Source organism: Asterias amurensis, chromosome 1 (genome assembly GCF_032118995.1).
Source record: "Asterias amurensis chromosome 1, ASM3211899v1".
Taxonomy (NCBI): Eukaryota; Metazoa; Echinodermata; class Asteroidea; order Forcipulatida; family Asteriidae; genus Asterias; species Asterias amurensis.
Window position 1 is genome coordinate 29,820,663 of NC_092648.1, and position 18,029 is coordinate 29,838,691.

Sequence of the window (18,029 nt, forward strand, 5' to 3'; positions counted from 1 at the left end):
GACCAGACAGTGAATCGTTTCACATTGATAAAAAATGTAGCCCTTTTGGAATTTTTTAAATTCATTTCAATATCGGCTACTAAATTATTGTTATGAAATGTACATTTTGCACAATTATTGCTTACGCTTAAAAAAGTCCAGCTTTTAAAGCACTCTTTAACTCTTCACAAAGGAACGGGTTCAAATAAATTTTAAATTAAAACAAAATGGAAAATAAATAACATTGTTATACAAATTGCAACCCATTTTCTTTATACGTTGCATTCTGAGAGTTTTTCCTGCTTTTTCCCACAGGGTTTTACAGGTTTTTTGACTCTCTAATGCAACTAATCGATAAAGAAATGGGGATATTCCAGAGCTGCCAACATTTGCATCTTGCAATCCAGGAGATTTTGTACATCATTCAGGGAGATGATTAGAAAAAAATTCAACACAAAAGAAGGTTTCCATAAAAGGGGAGATTTTCATCAAAATGTGGAAAGATTGGTCTATGTTCAGGGAACCTTGTGCAGAATCTTGAAGTTGGCAGCTCTGGGGTAAAAATAAAAACTGTAACAAGAGAAAAAGAAAATAATAACAGAAAATGGAAAAGAAATTTTGAAAACGCACAATAAAACAAAACAAAATATATTTGATTGTGTCCTTAAAGTGTTTTCTTACCTTTTGTTGATTTGTTTTAATTGTACACTACAGTAAGGTATGCGATGATCATCAGATGTGAATTTTCTGAACATGAGAAATTTGAGGTCTAAACAATGGTTTAAAATCTTTGACTTGTTGGAAAATACGAACATGTTCTGATGATCATTATTAGCTTTACTTTGGTGTGGTTAGGAAATCCAAATAGGACTGGTAGGGGGTAACTTATGAAGATTTTACTTATGTAGTTTACTACTGATAATTTTACTCTACCTTCATTATAGTCGCATATTTGTTAAATTATTAGTCGTGCTATTTGTATACTCCAAGCTGAATCAAATGTTCTTGGTAAAATTGCACTATGATTTGGATTCATTAAAATTTGAACAGGATAGTAGTCGACTCGTTATAAAAGATAGCTGGGACTGTTGTAACAGTTACGTTGTAAGAAGACGGCTTTGCAAAGAAACTTGAAACAGAATTGAGATTCTGTACTTTAGCGTTTTTAAAACTCAAATAAGCAGAACCTCTGATGATGAGAATTTACTATTAATTGTGACTTTAATGAAGATATGGATTGATTTACAGTAGGATTACCTTATGCCCCCAGCCCCAGGCAACCCACAACAAAAAAAGGTTCCCATCTACCTCCATGCTTTAAAACACCATGTGCTTGCACTGAGGTATGCCCCCCCCCCCCACCTGCCTGGAGATTTCCATAAATTTCCAATACACAATTGGAAAAGGGGGGTACTACACCATGACACATTTTGAGCACCAAATTGGGAGATATAATATGCAAAGACAGTAGTATGGAGCATGGGGATTTTTCAGTGTAGAATTGGAGGTTTGAAGTGTGTTTATAATATAGTAGAAGAGCTTTAAATTTGCAACTACAGTGGGCATGTTACTTCTTCAATCCCGACCCCATCCCCCTCCCAGTCCCCAATACCAAAGGGTTGCTGATTCAATGGTAGTCATCATCAGACAACCTTAGGAGCAGCCTTGCCAGCAATGGAGGGAGCCAGCTGGGGAAAAAAATATCCCTTTTTAGCTGGTGAAAGAAATGTCTGCTTTGAGGACAAGTGAAGATTTTGAGCTACACCCCTAGTGAATGTACATTTACATTACATGTAAATATACATTCATGCATCATTCAGAGCTAAGAACAGCAGCTTATTCAAGAAAGGTATGTATGTAGATGACAGCCGACCTCGGACCAATTACATTAAACTGCTGCATTTAGTTGCAGAATTTGCTTAGGTGCAAGTGCTGGCAAGAGGGGACCATCAGGGCCCAATTTCATACATCCATTAAGCTAAAAATACTGCTGAACAACTATGCTAAGCAAAAAATGGTTGGGGCACCAGTACCAATCGCGACAATGTAAACTTCATGGACTTTTGGCTGGTAACCAGCTTCTGCTAAGCATTAATTTTCTGTGCTAAGCAAGTTTTTGTGATTTTGAAGCTTGTATTATCTTATAGGGTTAGCAGCGCTATCAAATGGAAATCACACAGAATGAGATTAGCACAAACTGCCTGTTAAGCAGCTCTTTGAAATGGGGCCCATTAAACAGTGGTGTACGCCCAAAAGTCCGTAGTCCGAAGGTTCAATAGTCCGAAGGTTCGATAGTCCGAACGCACAAATTTCCCATAACGGGAAAATGAAATGGGGTTCGTTAATCTCAACATTTGATGCGATAGTCTGAAGGTTCATTGATCCGAAGGTTCACTGGTCCGAAAGTTCGGTAGTCCGAATCGGCGATAAGGTCCGACAGTCCGAATCGACGATCGAACCTTTCGGACAATCGGACCTTATTGTCAATTCGGACTATCGAACCTTCGGACTATCGAACCTTCGGACTATTGAACCTTCGGACTAACGAACCTTCGAACAAACGAACCTTCGGACTAATGAACCTTCGGACCATCGAACCTTCAGACTATCGAGCTGTAACCGTAAATAGTACCATGTATATGCACTATTACTAAGCAAATTCATATTCTACGATATGCAATCGTTTGTCTCAGCAAATTCGCCATAATTTTGCGGTTGGGTTGATGACTGCTCTACTCTCCGACACCCCAAATGTTTCCACAATAATGATAATAGTACCAATAGTCGGTTTTTAAATAATATACGCTTTAAACACCCGAAGGGCGTCTCAAAGCGCTTCCACATTCAAACCCTATTATTCTGAAAATAAGTTTGTTAGTCCGAAGGTTCGATAGTCCGAATTGACAATAAGGTCCGATAGTCCGAATTGACAATAAGGTTCGATCGCCGATTCGGGCTATCGGACCTTATTGTCCATTCGAACTACAGTACCTTTGGACCTGTGAACCTTCAGATCAATCAACCTTCGATCGCATCGAATGTTTGGATAAACAAACCCTATTTCATTTTCGGACTAATGAACCCCTAGCTGTTATGGGAAATTTGTGCGTTCGGACTATCGAACCTTCGGACTGTTGAACCTCAGACTACGGACCTTTGAACTATCGGGTGGACACCGTCAAAACTTGGGGTTGTTCCAATGCAGGGTTCTAACCGTTGGGATAGCTGTATAATTAACCACAAGCTACACACTTAGGTCATGTTCACATGATTCAATGCAACAATTTAATTTGACACTTTCCTGATAACAACACTACAATTTTACATAATTCCAATTAACTAGGAAGTATTTAATGATAAATTACAAAATTTTAAATAAATCCACATCATTAAATAATAGATATGTGTGAATATTTATGTGGCAATAATGACAGCAGAACACATTCCAAATTTGTAACTTCCATGAAACAAAATAAATCTAGATTTTTAGAAGTGTCCTCTTTTTATAAAGTTTTAACGGACTAGTTGAAATAAATTTCACATCACTAAATTTCCAATGACCCTGGATTGTAGGTTACAATCCTATATGCCGACACCCAGTTAATTTTCCTAGTTCTAACCACAACTCCATCATGTTCTTCATGAGGGGTTATTGGACGATAGTGTTGTAGGAACATAGGGTGTCGGGAACAAAGACCCCTCACAATAATAAACATAGTTTAGTCAAATAACAAGAGCCATGGTTGAAGGGTATTAAGGAACTGTATAAAATTTGGCCCTGGCGAGGTTTCAATGCCTGTCCCCTACTACTCCATCCACTGTATACAAGTACTAGCTTGCCTTAAAGGAACACGTTGCCTTGGATCGGTCGAGTTAGTCTTTGAAAAGCGTCCTGTAACCGTTTGTTATAAAATCGGTATGGTTAGAAAGATGTTGTAAAAGTAGAATACAATGATCTACACAAATATGCCTCGAAATTGCGTGGTTTTCATTTTACCTCGTCGACAAACACGGTCGGCCATTTATGGGAGTCAAAACTTTGACCCCCATAAATGGCCGACCGTGAAAACCGTGCAATTTTGAGTGATACTTGTGTGGATCATTATATTCTACTTTTAAAACATCTTTCTATTTCTAACCATATGCATTTCATAACAAACGGTTTCAAACACTTTTCATAGACCAACTCGTCCGATCCAAGGCAACGTGTTCCTTTAAGATAATTTGAATAAGACCCCTTGGAGCCCTAACTATATCCAGAAACCCTAACTATATCCTAAGCACCCTTAGAACAGACCGCTTCAAAAAGGTTAAGGTAGTTTTACAAAATAATTGTACGCCCTTGATTATTTTATTAAATATTACTTGATTTTAGGTTGGCACCACTGTTGGTTGTTCTTTTTAAGATCCAGTTTTCTTTAAATTTTCAAAACAAATTGAAATGGTGACATGGTTATAGAAATGGTAACATGACTTGATGTTTTATAAAAAAAATATACAACTTTAGCTAGATGCGAATCAAAATTGCATGATTGCCCCTTGGTTTTGTACAGGAATCTTAAAGGTAGGCTCGTAGACTGGTTTTTGTGAAGGTATACTAGGTTATAGGCAAAATTATAAATAGAAAGATTAAAAGTCACATGTGATAGTTTCAGTTGAATACAGTGTCTACTTAATGAGAAATGAGTAATAACCTTTCACTTTGTTAATACGAATTGAGAATCGGTTCATGTTTAACAAGGTGACAGCAAGTACAAACCGCATATCTGGCCCAGCATTCATGTCAACAAACCCTTAGAAATCTGAGCACCAATTCATGCATGAATCATTTCTCAGATTCAACGTTTTGGTGGAAAAATTATCCAAACCACATTATATATTTTGCTATCAACAGCTCAAGTTCTTATGATCATTACTTTTTGAAGTACTTACCAATCTGGGACCCCGCCCCCGCCCGATTTCCTTTAATGACCTCTCTACATCTGGCAAGTTCAGTTGTTCAAGATTTAAAGTATTCCTGCATTTAAGAAGTCGTGTTGCAGTGGAAACTGGATAGTCTGAGACCTGAGAAGGCCTTATCCCGGTATAATGTACCCTTTTAATGTTTGCACATATCAATGTATAGGCCTACAGAAAAAGAATAAAAAACTTAGTACAATACTTAATTCAATGCATAGATATTATTTGTTTAATTGTGCACGTAATGTACTTATTCTTCACTTTTTATATGGCTAGCATGGTAACTGGCTGCTAACCCTGCTAGTGTAAAAGCGAAGAACAATTGCAAGTGATAAATGTCATGAGAAGAATCACCATAAAAATTTGGCCCTGCTGTGAAAGCTCACTTAATTTAAATCTCACTCCAGTATATAGTTTTTCAAATATAAACTCGAGTAGCATAAACTCGAGTAGCACATAAACTCGACTTTCAAAAGGAAGTCTCTCATTTTTGCAAACCTGTGTACTGTCAGGACATAGCTGTTCCTTTGTCATCACTGTTTTTACCAATAAGATGGCCACAATGCTAACTTGGGACATAGAGCAAGTCTATGCTTGGGAGTAAACATGATCTTTGACCTTTCCTGTGACACCTAGCATATACAAGTCCCAATATGGCTGGCTAACAGATTGCAGCATATAGCCATACTACAGCCCTAACAATGAAAACCACTACACCATGATCATGTAAAGCTATGTTTTTGTAAATACTGTACTTGGCATATTAGACGACATTGTGACTTGAAATCACAAGGTTGTGGGTTAAAATCCTACCAAGCTAACCACTGATTTCAAAAAACTAGAATAAGTTTTGTCTTCTAGTTACTGATCACAATTTATGGATTTGTGCATTTTATAATCATTGAAATTAAACCAAAAGATGTATGACCGAGATTGGCTGTTGCCAGCTTTGCATTTATATCCCCTCCCTGGAGCTTTGCCGAATTCACCTGTTGGGAAGATCACACAAACAAACATGCAAACATACACACACTACAGATCCAGATGTCATGGCAGTGCTTACCATATGTTTCCATGTTAATGGCACATAACAATGTGCACTTAAAAGGGATCACATGAGCACAGAATGTTGTGGTCAGCAGCGCCATGATGGCGCTGATTAGGTACAGAACGTTGCTCAACATTTTTTTGTTTTGCAAAAATGACCAGGATACCAGGGGGAAAATGGAACCCGAGGCGAAGCCGAGGGTGCCATTTACCCCCGAGGGTGTACAAAACCCATGGACCCCAGTCACAGCGTGCAACAATTGTTTTGTTATACCTTTGTATAATTGTTATTCCTCTTCTCGAAGTTCTGTTGTCATCTTCAAACATTATTACCACGGACTATTCATTGTTTAATAAGCAGACGAACAAGAAACAATTCCCTCGAACCCGCGGTTGTTTCGTACACAGCGCTGGAAATCGACCAACGCAGGGGACGATCAAGGTGATGTACACCGGTGTACATCACTTTTCATGTTACCCGTCCTGTCGAGCCATGTAACATGCGTTTTTGTTGCGCGTCACATGATTGGTTCTCGACCAATCAAACTTCACAGTTTGTTACCGAGGTATAACAATCACAGATGGTACATGTGAAATAGTATTTTGGCTGAAGCAGCTTTATGAAGCTGCTTAAGAAAAAAAGTAGACAAGCACAGCAACAAATGCTTGCCAGATTAAGGTTACTACCAAAAGTACCATCTAGCATGTATGTACAATTTTTTACTGGTATCCTGCACATATTTTGCTAAGCAGAAAATTGTTACTAGCAATATCTTATGTTTAAGCAGCTCTATGAAGTTGGGCCCTCTACACAACTTCATGAAGCTGTTTAAAAGCAGAAAGTTCTGCTTAGCAAATTTGTTGGCTTAGCAAGAAATTACCAGGGTACCCGTCACAAGCTGGTACCCTATTTTTGCTAAGCAAATGTGTTTTGTGTTGAGCAAGTTTTTGTGCTTACACGCTTTATTCAGTTGGGCCCTTGTCATGGCAGTGAAGACAATGCTGATGGTATTGGTTACAAAATACTGCTAGGGTAAACAATCATCATTCCCATCTGATGACCATATCTTGTGGTGGTGAATATTTAAATAACCCATCAACCTTAAACCCATTGATGTTGTTAACAATCACAAGCATCTTCATTTGGAAGGTCGTGGTGGTGATAGGGACTCAAATTTCAGCAAAGTGATTAATACTATAAAAGAACAGTTATGGTCTCTAATCCAAATCTACACTCTAGCATTAGAGGTCACTGTGGTGATGATGACTTTACATAATGAACCTTAAACTTTTACCATGTGATCACTATATCACCACCTTGGAGGTCATGGTGGTGGTGGTGGTGGTGGTGATGCCCACTGACCTCAATCTCAGATACAGGGATGTCCACGTCGTGCCCTCCATGATCCTGATCCACCATGTGAGCAGCAGACGGCAGCATGGCGTTATTGTAAACCATGTCCTCTGCAGATGCCGACTGATGGCTGACGGGGAATTGTGATGCATCTGTGATCATACTTAGGGTGTGATCATGGTTATGGTTTGGCTGGGTGAGGACTACTACGTTACGGGCATTGGAGCCGTCACAGTCTGCCTTACAGCTTGTGCCATGTTCCAAGTCTGTTGTCACTGGGAAGAAAAAAATATTGTTGTTATTATCTGGAGAAAAAAACCCATTTAGGCCCTACATTGGAGTGAATAGTCCGCTGAAGGATGGAGGTAGAGCAGTCTTGTGCAGTTAACTCATCAGAGTGTGGGCTCGGGTTCTTGTCATGATACTTGAGACCGTGAGCAAGATAATTGACCCTAATTATGTCAGCCTTCGGACAAGAGATGTGCATTGCACAAAATTGAGAAACACAGTGTGAATGGATTCAAGTCACTGATATTGTGGAAAGTTCTGAAACATTATTGACACTCCACTGTCTCAGAAACACACGCTGATTAATAACGAAGTGTTCGTTCCACGATAATGCACCTTTCTAATTAAACAGTTCGGGGGTCACAATCAAACTTTCCCCAAAATTCAAGGATGCTTTTACCCTATCATCAGTGCGCATAAAGCACCTTCTACATAGGTGTACTTTCCCAAGTTCTGGAGAGAAAACAAATTTACCTTCCAGAATGGAGTGACTCAAAGTCAAGCTGTCATGTCCTACGATGCCATTATGACCCAACATGGTCATATTGTCCTGTTCAGACTGCATGACATGACCTGATGAAGAATCTTGGTGATGTGAGTTAAGAGTAACACCTGGTTGAAAGAAAAAAAGCAGAGTCACATCAAGCTCTTAAGCACCAAAGTTAGAGGGTGCTGTCTACGCTATCGGTTACATTACACCCCAGTGTTTTGAGTGACACCCCTATATTCTGACACCATTGGCGTGTTTTCCTAACCCTAACCCTACCGTGTATAAATAATCATGGTTTCTCGGAATACAGGATTGTCGGAACATAGGGGTGTTGAGAAAATAGAACAGTCACTATGCTATAACCATCAGTACAAAGAGCATTAGGTTGTGCATCTCAATGTATTTTTCTTAACAGTTTTGAAATGGAACTTGAGACCGTTTTCTACCCCTTCCAATCAGAACTATGAGCTGATCTGTAAAATAAACAAATGTCAATGCACTTTCCAGGATCGATTAAAAGATATAATGCCAGTCTTCACAGTCACAAAACCACACACCAAAGGTGAGGTGGCATACAAAGCAAAAGCAATTTGTAGGTGATTGGAAATAATGTGTATGTGGGCGATTAAGATTAAGAAAGTTCAACCAGCAATAGAGATTTCAATCCTTCTCTCTGAACAGCATCCATACATAAACCGGTTCTAAGATTCAATGTTTTGGGCTGAAAAACTTCTGCCAAACCAAATGACTTTCATATTAATTTACAAAATAGTTTATACTATCAACAGCTGCAATGCTTCTCACCAAGTACATGTATGTTTTGTGAAATTTTTTTCAAGGACTTGACAATCTACAACCCTGCGTATTCAAGCATTCAAATTATAACAGTTATTAAAAAACCAACCTGCAAGCATGGAGTGTGCCAGTGATATACCATCATGTTCAGGCATAGATGAATGTGAAGACATGTGCATGTCTGCCTCGGAAACACTTACAGTTGTCATGGTGTGTAAGGTGGCGTTACTGTGCTCAGGATTAGGCAAGGTGATTTCTGAAACAAAAACAAAGACAAAATTACATCCTATGGACCTTGATTGTGAAACAGATGTCCTTGTAGAATTTCTTGAGTGCAATTGCAACAATGAATACCAAATAGGTCAGCGTGGGCACATTTTTTTTTCTATGGGCCTCAAAGTCGATTACAGATTTTTTTATAGATGAATACAGTAGACTTTAAAATTACAAGATTGGAATACAATCGTAAAAATATTTCAAGAAATGTGTTCATTCAACAACCACGATTAGGCTCTTGTCTTTTCCAATACCTTACTGTATGACATCTTTAACAAAAGTGTTTTTTTCTTCAAAATGTTTACTATATAAACACAATTATCAAATATAGGCCACCCGTGTTTGTTCAAACAAAAACAATTTAAATGTCATTTCTATTCTGGTACTGTAAAAGCCATGCAGTCTTGTAGATTTGCCCCTCAGAGTCAACTCTTAACAATTCTTTGAAAACCAGCTTGAAACTTGGTGGAAACTTTTATCTCAACACTTAAATCCAAGAGTAAAAACACAGATATGCCGGAGAAATGCAGGACTTTTTGAAAGAGTTGTCTGAAAACGGTGACGATTTTTGTTTACCTGCGAATAGCTTACCTTCGAGTTCTATTTCATTATGAGTTGTACCCTGATGATCTCCTAATAAATTACAGTTAATTTCAGTGTCCCTCTCTGCCTCTTGTTTCTCCCTGCTCCCGTCTCGTATCTTCCTGTCTCCTCGAGATGACGCGGACTTTGACTTGCTGTGGTGACGTCTCTTATGGGTGTTTCGACTGCCGCTTTGTGAGAACACTTTGAAGCAGATTTCACACTCATATGGCTTCTCTCCTGTGCGTGCATTTGGAGCAAACAACATTAATAGTTCCAGAATGTATGTGGTGTTGTTAAAAGCAGAATTAGATGCTAAGTTAAATACGAGTGGCAAACCTCACCATTTTGTACTTGTTTTAAAATTCCAATTTAAAAAGTTGATGCATTGATAATTCTGTATTAATTTTCTTCCACCTTTTTTAAAGGCAGTGGACACTATTGGTAAATGTCAAAAACTAGTCTTCACAGTTGGTGTATCTCAACATAAGCATAAAATAACAAACCTGTGAAAGTTTGAGCTCAATCGGTCATCAAACTTGCAAGATAATAATGAAAGAAAAAAAACACCCTTGTCACAAGAAGTTGTGTGCGTTTAGATGGTTGATTTCGAGACCTCAAGTTCTAAATCTGAGGTCTCAAAATCAAATTCGTGGAAAATTACTTCTTTCTCGAAAACTATGGCACTTCAGAGGAAGCCGTTTCTCACAATGTTTCATACCATCCAACTCTCCCCATTACTCGTCACCAAGAAATGTTTTATGCTAATAAATATTTTGAGTAATTACCATTAGTGTCCACTGCCTTTAAGTGTCTTTAAAAAGACACTGGACACTATTGGTAATTGTCAAAGACCAGCCTTCTCACTTGCTGTATCTCAACATATGCATAAAATAACAAACCTGTAAAGATTTGAGCTCAATCGGTCGCCGAAGTTGCAAGATAATAATGAAGTTGTGTGCTCTCAGATGCTTGATTTCGAGACCTCAAATTCTAAATCTGAGGTCTCGAAATAAAATTCCTTGAAAACTACTTCTCTCTCGAAAACTACTCCACTTCATAGGGAGCCGTTCATCACAATGTTTTATACTACCAACCTCTTCCCATTACTCGTTCCCAAGTAAGGTTTTATGCAAATAAATATTTGGAGTAATTACCAATAGTGTCCACTGCCTTTAAGTGTCTTTAAAAAGACACTGGACACTATTGGTAATTGTCAAAGACCAGACTTCTCACTTGCTGTATCTCAACATATGCATAAAATAACAAACCTGTAAAGATTTGAGCTCAATCGGTCGCCGAAGTTGCAAGATAATAATGAAGTTGTGTGCTTTCAGATGCTTGATTTCGAGACCTCAAATTCTAAATCTGAGGTCTCGAAATAAAATTCCTTGAAAACTACTTCTCTCTCGAAAACTACTCCACTTCATAGGGAGCCGTTCATCACAATGTTTTATACTACCAACCTCTTCCCATTACTCGTTCCCAAGTAAGGTTTTATGCAAATAAATATTTGGAGTAATTACCAATAGTGTCCACTGCCTTTAAGTGTCTTTAAAAAGACACTGGACACTATTGGTAATTGTCAAAGACCAGACTTCTCACTTGCTGTATCTCAACATATGCATAAAATAACAAACCTGTAAAGATTTGAGCTCAATCGGTCGCCGAAGTTGCAAGATAATAACGAAGTTGTGTGCTTTCAGATGCTTGATTTCGAGACCTCAAATTCTAAATCTGAGGTCTCGAAATAAAATTCCTTGAAAACTACTTCTCTCTCGAAAACTACTCCACTTCATAGGGAGCCGTTCATCACAATGTTTTATACTACCAACCTCTTCCCATTACTCGTTCCCAAGTAAGGTTCTATGCAAAAAATATTTTGAGTAATTACCAATAGTGTCCACTGCCTTTAAACATTTATTTCATGAAAAGAGATACATTATCATAAAGATTGATGAATAGAATTAACAAAATAGTACACAATAAAACAAATTTATGGGAGGGTAGTGAATGGACTGTTATTTGTATCAAGTCCCCTTTTTCAATAAGAGCTCATTTTCAGGTTGGAGTGAATTTCTTTTATTTTCACAGAGCCAAAAATAGAACAATGTCTGTAAATTAGTGGTCCAACAAACCAAATTTCTAAGCCAACCTGTCTTAAGGTTTCTGATCCTTTTCAAGATATTTACCTGTGTGAGTAAGTTTATGCTTGCGTAGACTGGAGTGTTCAGCAAAACTCTGTATACAGCCTTCGTGGTCACATATAAATGGTCTCTCTCCTACATTAAGAGATAAGACAAACCATTTGATCAATTGACCATTCGTATTAGAAATTTGACATCCACTGGCCAGTGGCCATATCAAAATACATTCATTACAAAATGTTAAAGTTTTACCAAATACAAGGAATTGAAAATAAAAAAGGTTTGCAGTAATACCATGTATTAATGATAATCTCTAATTGAGTTGGGGTGGTTAGAGATTATCATTACATGGTGTTACCGCAAACCTTTCTATATCTTATTTTTCCACCATGCAAAGTTTCAAATCCTAAAAATAAAAAATAGGGTACCAACGGCGCATAGATAGTTAAAAATAGTTACCAGGCCAACAAAACAAAGGTATAATTAATGAGTGCTTAAAAAGTGTGAAAAAGTGTGAGAAACAGCTCCTTCTGAAGTGACAGATTTTTTGAGAAAGAAGTAATTTTCCACGGATTTCATTGTGAGACCTCAGATTTAGAATTTGAGGTCTCAAAATCAAGCATCTGAAAGCACACAACTTCGTGTGACAAGGGTGTTTTTTCTTTCATAGATATCTCACAACTTCGACGACCAATTGAGCTGAAATTTTCACAGTATGCATAATGTTGAGATACACCAAGTGGGAAGACTGGTCTTTGACAACTACCGACAGTGTCCAGTATCTTTTGAGGCATTGGACACGTTTGGTAATTGTCAAAGACCAGTCTTCTCACTTGGTGTATCTCAAAAAACACCCTTGTCGCACAATTTGTGTGCTTTCAGATGCCTTTCAGTCACAATGTTGTTTACCATCAACAGCTCTCCAATGTACGTTACCAAGTAAGTGTTTTGCTAACATTTTTTTCCAGTAATTACCAATAGTGTCCAGTGCATTTAAGTCTATGGTATGGAACATTCATTTTCAAAGAACTTTCAAAAAATATTATTGGTATATTTTGTTCCATGTCTGACGATAGAATGGTGCTGATGGATTATGGAAAACATAACGAAGTATCACCGCTAAACTCCTTAAAGTATAAAAAACAATAAATTTTACCTGTGTGAATTCTGGAATGGTTTTTGAGATTTCCAGCTGTTGTAAAGCTTTTGCCGCAACCTTCCTCTGAACATTTGAACGGTTTATGGCCAGTGTGGGTTCGCATGTGGACATGTAGACTCTGTACAGTGTAGAAGGTCTTACCACATCCATCCATTGAACAGCTGTAGGGACGATCATTGCTATTGACAAAAATAATAACCAGAATCTTACTGTAAATTGGTCGCATTGAAGTCCTAAAGAGAGACACAGGAGTAAAGGGCTAAATTCAGCCTTGTCATTTTGTCAACAAAAACAGATTATATCTTAAAAACAGATTATATTTTGATAGTGAAGTTGTCCCTGCAAACAGACAATTTTAGTTTGGTAACCTCATTGAGTATGTTGGAAAGCCATTACAACATACAGAGCTGCTTTAAAAGGCACTGGACACTGTTGGTAATTATTCAAAATAATTATTAGCAAAAAACCTTACTTGGTAATGAGTAATGGGGAGAGGTTGATGGTATAAAACATTGTGAGAAACGGCTCCCTCTGGTGTGGCGTTGTTTTCAAGAAAGAAGCAATTTTCCACGAATTTGATTTCGAGACCTCAAGTTTAGAATTTGAGGTCTCGACATCAATCATCTGAGGCCCCCACAACTTCGTATGACCAGGATGTTTTTTCTTTCATTATTATCTCTCAACTCCGATGACCAATTGAGCTCAAAGTTTCACAGGTTTGTTATTTTATGCATATGTTGAGATACACCAAGTGAGAAGACTTGTCTTTGACAATTACCAATAGTGTCCAGTGTCTTTAAAGCACAAGAAGTAGCAAAGCACAACATAATAAATCCCTACCCAAATAAGGTTACCAGCCAGAATTCCCTGTACTATTTATGACAGGTATCCTACTCCTTTTTGCTTAGTAGACAAAAATGGTTAAGAAGCAATATTTCCTGCTTTAGTAGCACCATTCAATTTGGCCCTTGTGTCGCATGCTCCGACTCTTCAACTTCAACAGTGTTGGTCATGACACATCAGAATAAGATGGCTAAGTCGAAAATAAATACCCTTGAAGAGGATACTTACGCATGTGTCCTCGTGTGGTACTTTAGATGGGCAGGCCAAGCAAAGCGTCTATTGCACCCTTCCATTGGACATTTCAGGACTTTGTTACCTTTGTGCGTCTCACAGTGATACCTGTAGTGACTGGAAGACTTAAAGTTGCGTCCGCATTCTTCACATTTGAAGAATTTCTCCTCTGAAAGTTACCAATTCAAAATATAAAAAAATATCCTAACGCCGTATTTGAAAACTCAATGTAGAGAATTTGTTTCTGCCATCAGTGATAAGATCTACTTATGTTGCTTCTTCTATGGAAAAAGTGTTACATATAGCATGAAAGCACAAAAACTTGTTAAGCACAGAAAAATCTTGCTTTGCAGAAATGGGTTACCAGCCAAAATACCGTACAACTTACATTAATGCGACTGGTACCACAATCATTTCAAGCAGAATTTTCTACTTCCAGGGCTCGACTTCGCCAAGAGTTAAGATTAATTGCAACTGCAATATCAATCTTAATTGCAGAAAGCAAAGCGTGATGTCATAACTCAAATCACTATAGGGTAATACTGACAACTCTTATTGCTTTGTGAAATCATCCCATGGCAGGATTTCAACTTCCTTATTACTCGATCAAGACAGTTTTATTATGAACCGTAAGCAATAAGATATTAATTTTGGTTTTACCACTACATACCGATGTGTGTTTAGCACTGTGGTACTAACCCGAGCTATGTGAAAAAAATCACCTGTAGGCATGGTAGGCTTATTACTTGGGTTGGATTCAAACCCATGGCCTTTGCAATTCTAGTGCAGCGTCTTACCATTTAGATCACCGAGTTTGCCATGTAGCTAGAGGTAGTTCGAATCCTAAATTAAAGCTAGAAGATGTCAACTAACCTGTTGTTTGGTTGGTCACCCAAGATGATTTAGCTATACTCTCCTGGGTAGCGCATATGAGATTAGCATGGGCAAGGTCTCTTAGTCTAAGCAACCGACTCAAGTCCTGTTGCGGTCGATCTAGTATCAAATTTGGTTCAACACCATTTGCCTTCAGCATGGCATTACTTGTACTCAACACCATGATCGGCATGAAAGTTGTTGTGGCAGCTGAGGTCGGGTTGCTGTTTGGGAGATTGAACAGCATGTAGCTAGATTGCGAGAGTCCGAGATTAGTCATATCTGTAGCGTCTGTTTCATCTCCCCCAACAATGTCCTGGCCATCGAGATCCCCGGTGCAATCAGGAAAAGAGTTTTCAATCTGGTTCGCCCCCATGTCGATTCCGGAGGACCCGTTCCCGTCGATGTCATTGAGTCCCAGGTTTGCTTGAGAGATCCCAAGCGATGAAGCGACTCCATGATTTGTTAGCATTAAAGTACTAGCCACAGAGTCTTCTAGAATACTTGTAGCTCCACAAGCGATAGAGGTTGCCAAGCTGTCTAGGGATGAGGCGAGAACATCGCTTGTGCTAATTACTGGGTCCATGGTTTACGTCTGTTATACTGGAGAAAAAAACAGTTGAGGTTCACAGCTAAACATTACTCTAGGATTTTTTCAAATGAAAATAATTTCCCCAAAATGATTTCAAAGAGGTGAATCACATGATGTTCAACCTTGTAAGTTAAGGTAAAAAAACAAGTCAAGGACGGGGAAGGTCGAATACAGCTATTTTTCCCTTCTCACTCTCTAGCATGTTTAGTCGTACTCTTTTGTCCTCCCCAAAAGATTCTCTATAATTAGTTCTGCGATTTGTTGTATTTTGTGTGAAAAAATGAGTAGGCCTAGCCACTCAAATATTCCAACATACATATTGCAGAAGTTTGGGCTGTGGCCAGCTCCTCCCCATCATGCCAAAGTTTTGATAATCAGGGCGATACGAGAGTGAGACGAGTACTCCTGATCGTCCTAGTAGAACTATGAGATTCGTTCCGCTTTCGTGGATACGATAGCGGAACGAAACTCATCTAGCACTAGCAGTGTCTAGGAGTATGCCGAGGCAAGGATCCATCATGACATGAGTGCCTACTCCATGGAGGTGCCTACACTAAATTCTATCACTCACTGAGTCACTCCCTCCATGGTAGCTCAGTCACGGTAGGCCTAAACATCAAATTCATTACTACGTACGCTAATATATCGTAGCGTCATACGTTGTCGACCCTCATATGTTTTCGGTCCCCAACTTTGATTCCCGTTTACCGCGAGATTGTGCAAGCTGCACCGGTGCCAGAAGCTATGCAGTTTACTCACGATCTGTATTTTCATCAGGCTTAATCATGCTGAGCATAAAGTTTCCTGTCGTTGGTTATGCTCGAACATTTATAAAATGATTGATTTCTGGTACTAATCACTAGTGCATTAATATGCCAATATTCAAATGAGTCAAAGAAACATCATCCAACCTCGAAAGTTCAAAACAAAATTACTATTTGCTAGATTGAGTTTCATTCTGCTTTAGTCACTAGATGGATCACGTGAGGTGGTTACTATTTGGGATTCTATGGTGTGCAAATGTGGGGAAAATATTAAAATATTTGAAGTGAAAATGACCAAAAAGTTATTTTTTTTGATTAACTGCATACTGTAATAAATTAAAGCGTAATAAATATTAAGTCTACATTAAAGATAAAATATCATTGGATTCTTATCTCCTGAAACCAAACATTACTGGTCTGAAATGGGGGAAAACAGATTGTTATGAAGTGTGTGTGCTTCAGGGGGGGGGTGTTTTACTTTCATGTCTTATGATTTCTCTCGATTCTAATATAGTAATAGTAGCCATAATGCCTTGGGACAAAAATGTAATTAAATTTGTTAAGTAGTAATTGAATAATATTTTTGATTTATTTTGCACGCCATACTAGCTTCTGAATATTCAATAAAATACCAACCAATGAAAGGTGTGAAAACATATGACGTTGCTCCAAAGTCGTGCATGTGAATGCATAAGCACTGTTAATGGCGGACTGTCTATCGCAACGTGAAACCAAAACTTTAAAAATTTCAACACACCATGAAGTGCAAGTGTCATTGTTAAAAAATTGGATAGATGATTTGAAATGTTTTTTTAAAGTTTTTGATTGTGAACAGTTTTCCTGTTATCCTACTGAAAACAAATGACACCAGGATAATTATTACTAAAATAATTACTAGAACATGACTAATGTCAATGAGAACCAATGTTGTATGTACATTCTTTATTGAAATTCTTTGTCAATTTTAAGGCCAAGCAAAAAAGAGCTCAACAAAATTCAGAAAAATAAAAGTTATACCGGTAGGCACGGCAATTATGTTTAATAATAATATTAAAACAAAAGACCGACATAAATATAAAAACCTTCCCTTGGCCTTGTTGTTTATGACCGGTTTTTATAATTACTTGGTACCGCTTGGTAGTGAATGTTTCAGTGAACATTCCACACGCATTTCACTAAAATGATCTATATTGTATGGAGAATTGTTTTCTGCTTCTAAAGAATGTAAAATCTTACCTCATAAGAATACTGAAATGAAGAAACGACCATGATTTTGTTTTGAATTTCACGACTGCTGTGATGAAAATTGCGGATGGAGCACCATTTTTAAAGTAAAATAGCGCCACCTATTGGTGATTTATACTTTTTGTATTTTTCTTGTGCCTCTCTTTTTTGCACTTTAGTGTTGGGCCTGTACTGTTGATTGGTACTCCGAATTTTGTTTAGGATAATAAACAGGGAAAACCATTAGGAAAATATTAAGGACAAAAATCTAACATGTAAAACAAGTATGAAGCATTTCAGGGCATTTCATTGCAGGCAAAGTTCAACACTGGTTTGTGTGGGAAATTTATAATGTGTGGCACAAATTCAAGAGCAGTGAGGCCCATTATGATATAGTAAAAACAGCTGAATAGATTTTAAAATGTG

The 18,029-nt window shown here is 38.0% G+C and overlaps 1 protein-coding gene across 1 annotated transcript; it reads right to left on the minus strand.

Annotated features, from left to right (window-relative positions):
• Positions 1-3,282: 3,282 nt before the first annotated feature.
• LOC139936186 (uncharacterized) lies at positions 3,283-17,700 on the minus strand. Its single transcript, XM_071930952.1, has 9 exons — positions 17,616-17,700; positions 15,024-15,626; positions 14,148-14,319; positions 13,074-13,255; positions 11,963-12,052; positions 9,780-10,010; positions 9,022-9,168; positions 8,102-8,239; positions 3,283-7,614 (listed from the first exon to the last, which is right to left on the minus strand). The coding sequence occupies exons 2-9, from the start codon at positions 15,607-15,609 to the stop codon at positions 7,277-7,279; spliced, it is 1,884 nt and encodes a 627-aa protein (XP_071787053.1). The 5' UTR covers positions 15,610-15,626; positions 17,616-17,700; the 3' UTR covers positions 3,283-7,276.
• Between the last annotated feature and the right edge of the window lie 329 nt (positions 17,701-18,029).

What these genes read in the sequence shown, in the direction of transcription:
- LOC139936186 (XM_071930952.1), bottom strand. Translation starts at nt 15,609, where the DNA reads ATGGACCCAGTAATTAGCACAAGCGATGTTCTCGCCTCATCCCTAGAC. An exon ending in TACCACACGAGGACACATGC is followed by an intron (nt 13,256 to 14,147) that starts GTAAGTATCCTC and finishes TTTTGTCAATAG; the next exon opens with CAATGATCGTCCCTACAGCT. An exon ending in CCATTCCAGAATTCACACAG is followed by an intron (nt 12,053 to 13,073) that starts GTAAAATTTATT and finishes CTCTTAATGTAG; the next exon opens with GAGAGAGACCATTTATATGT.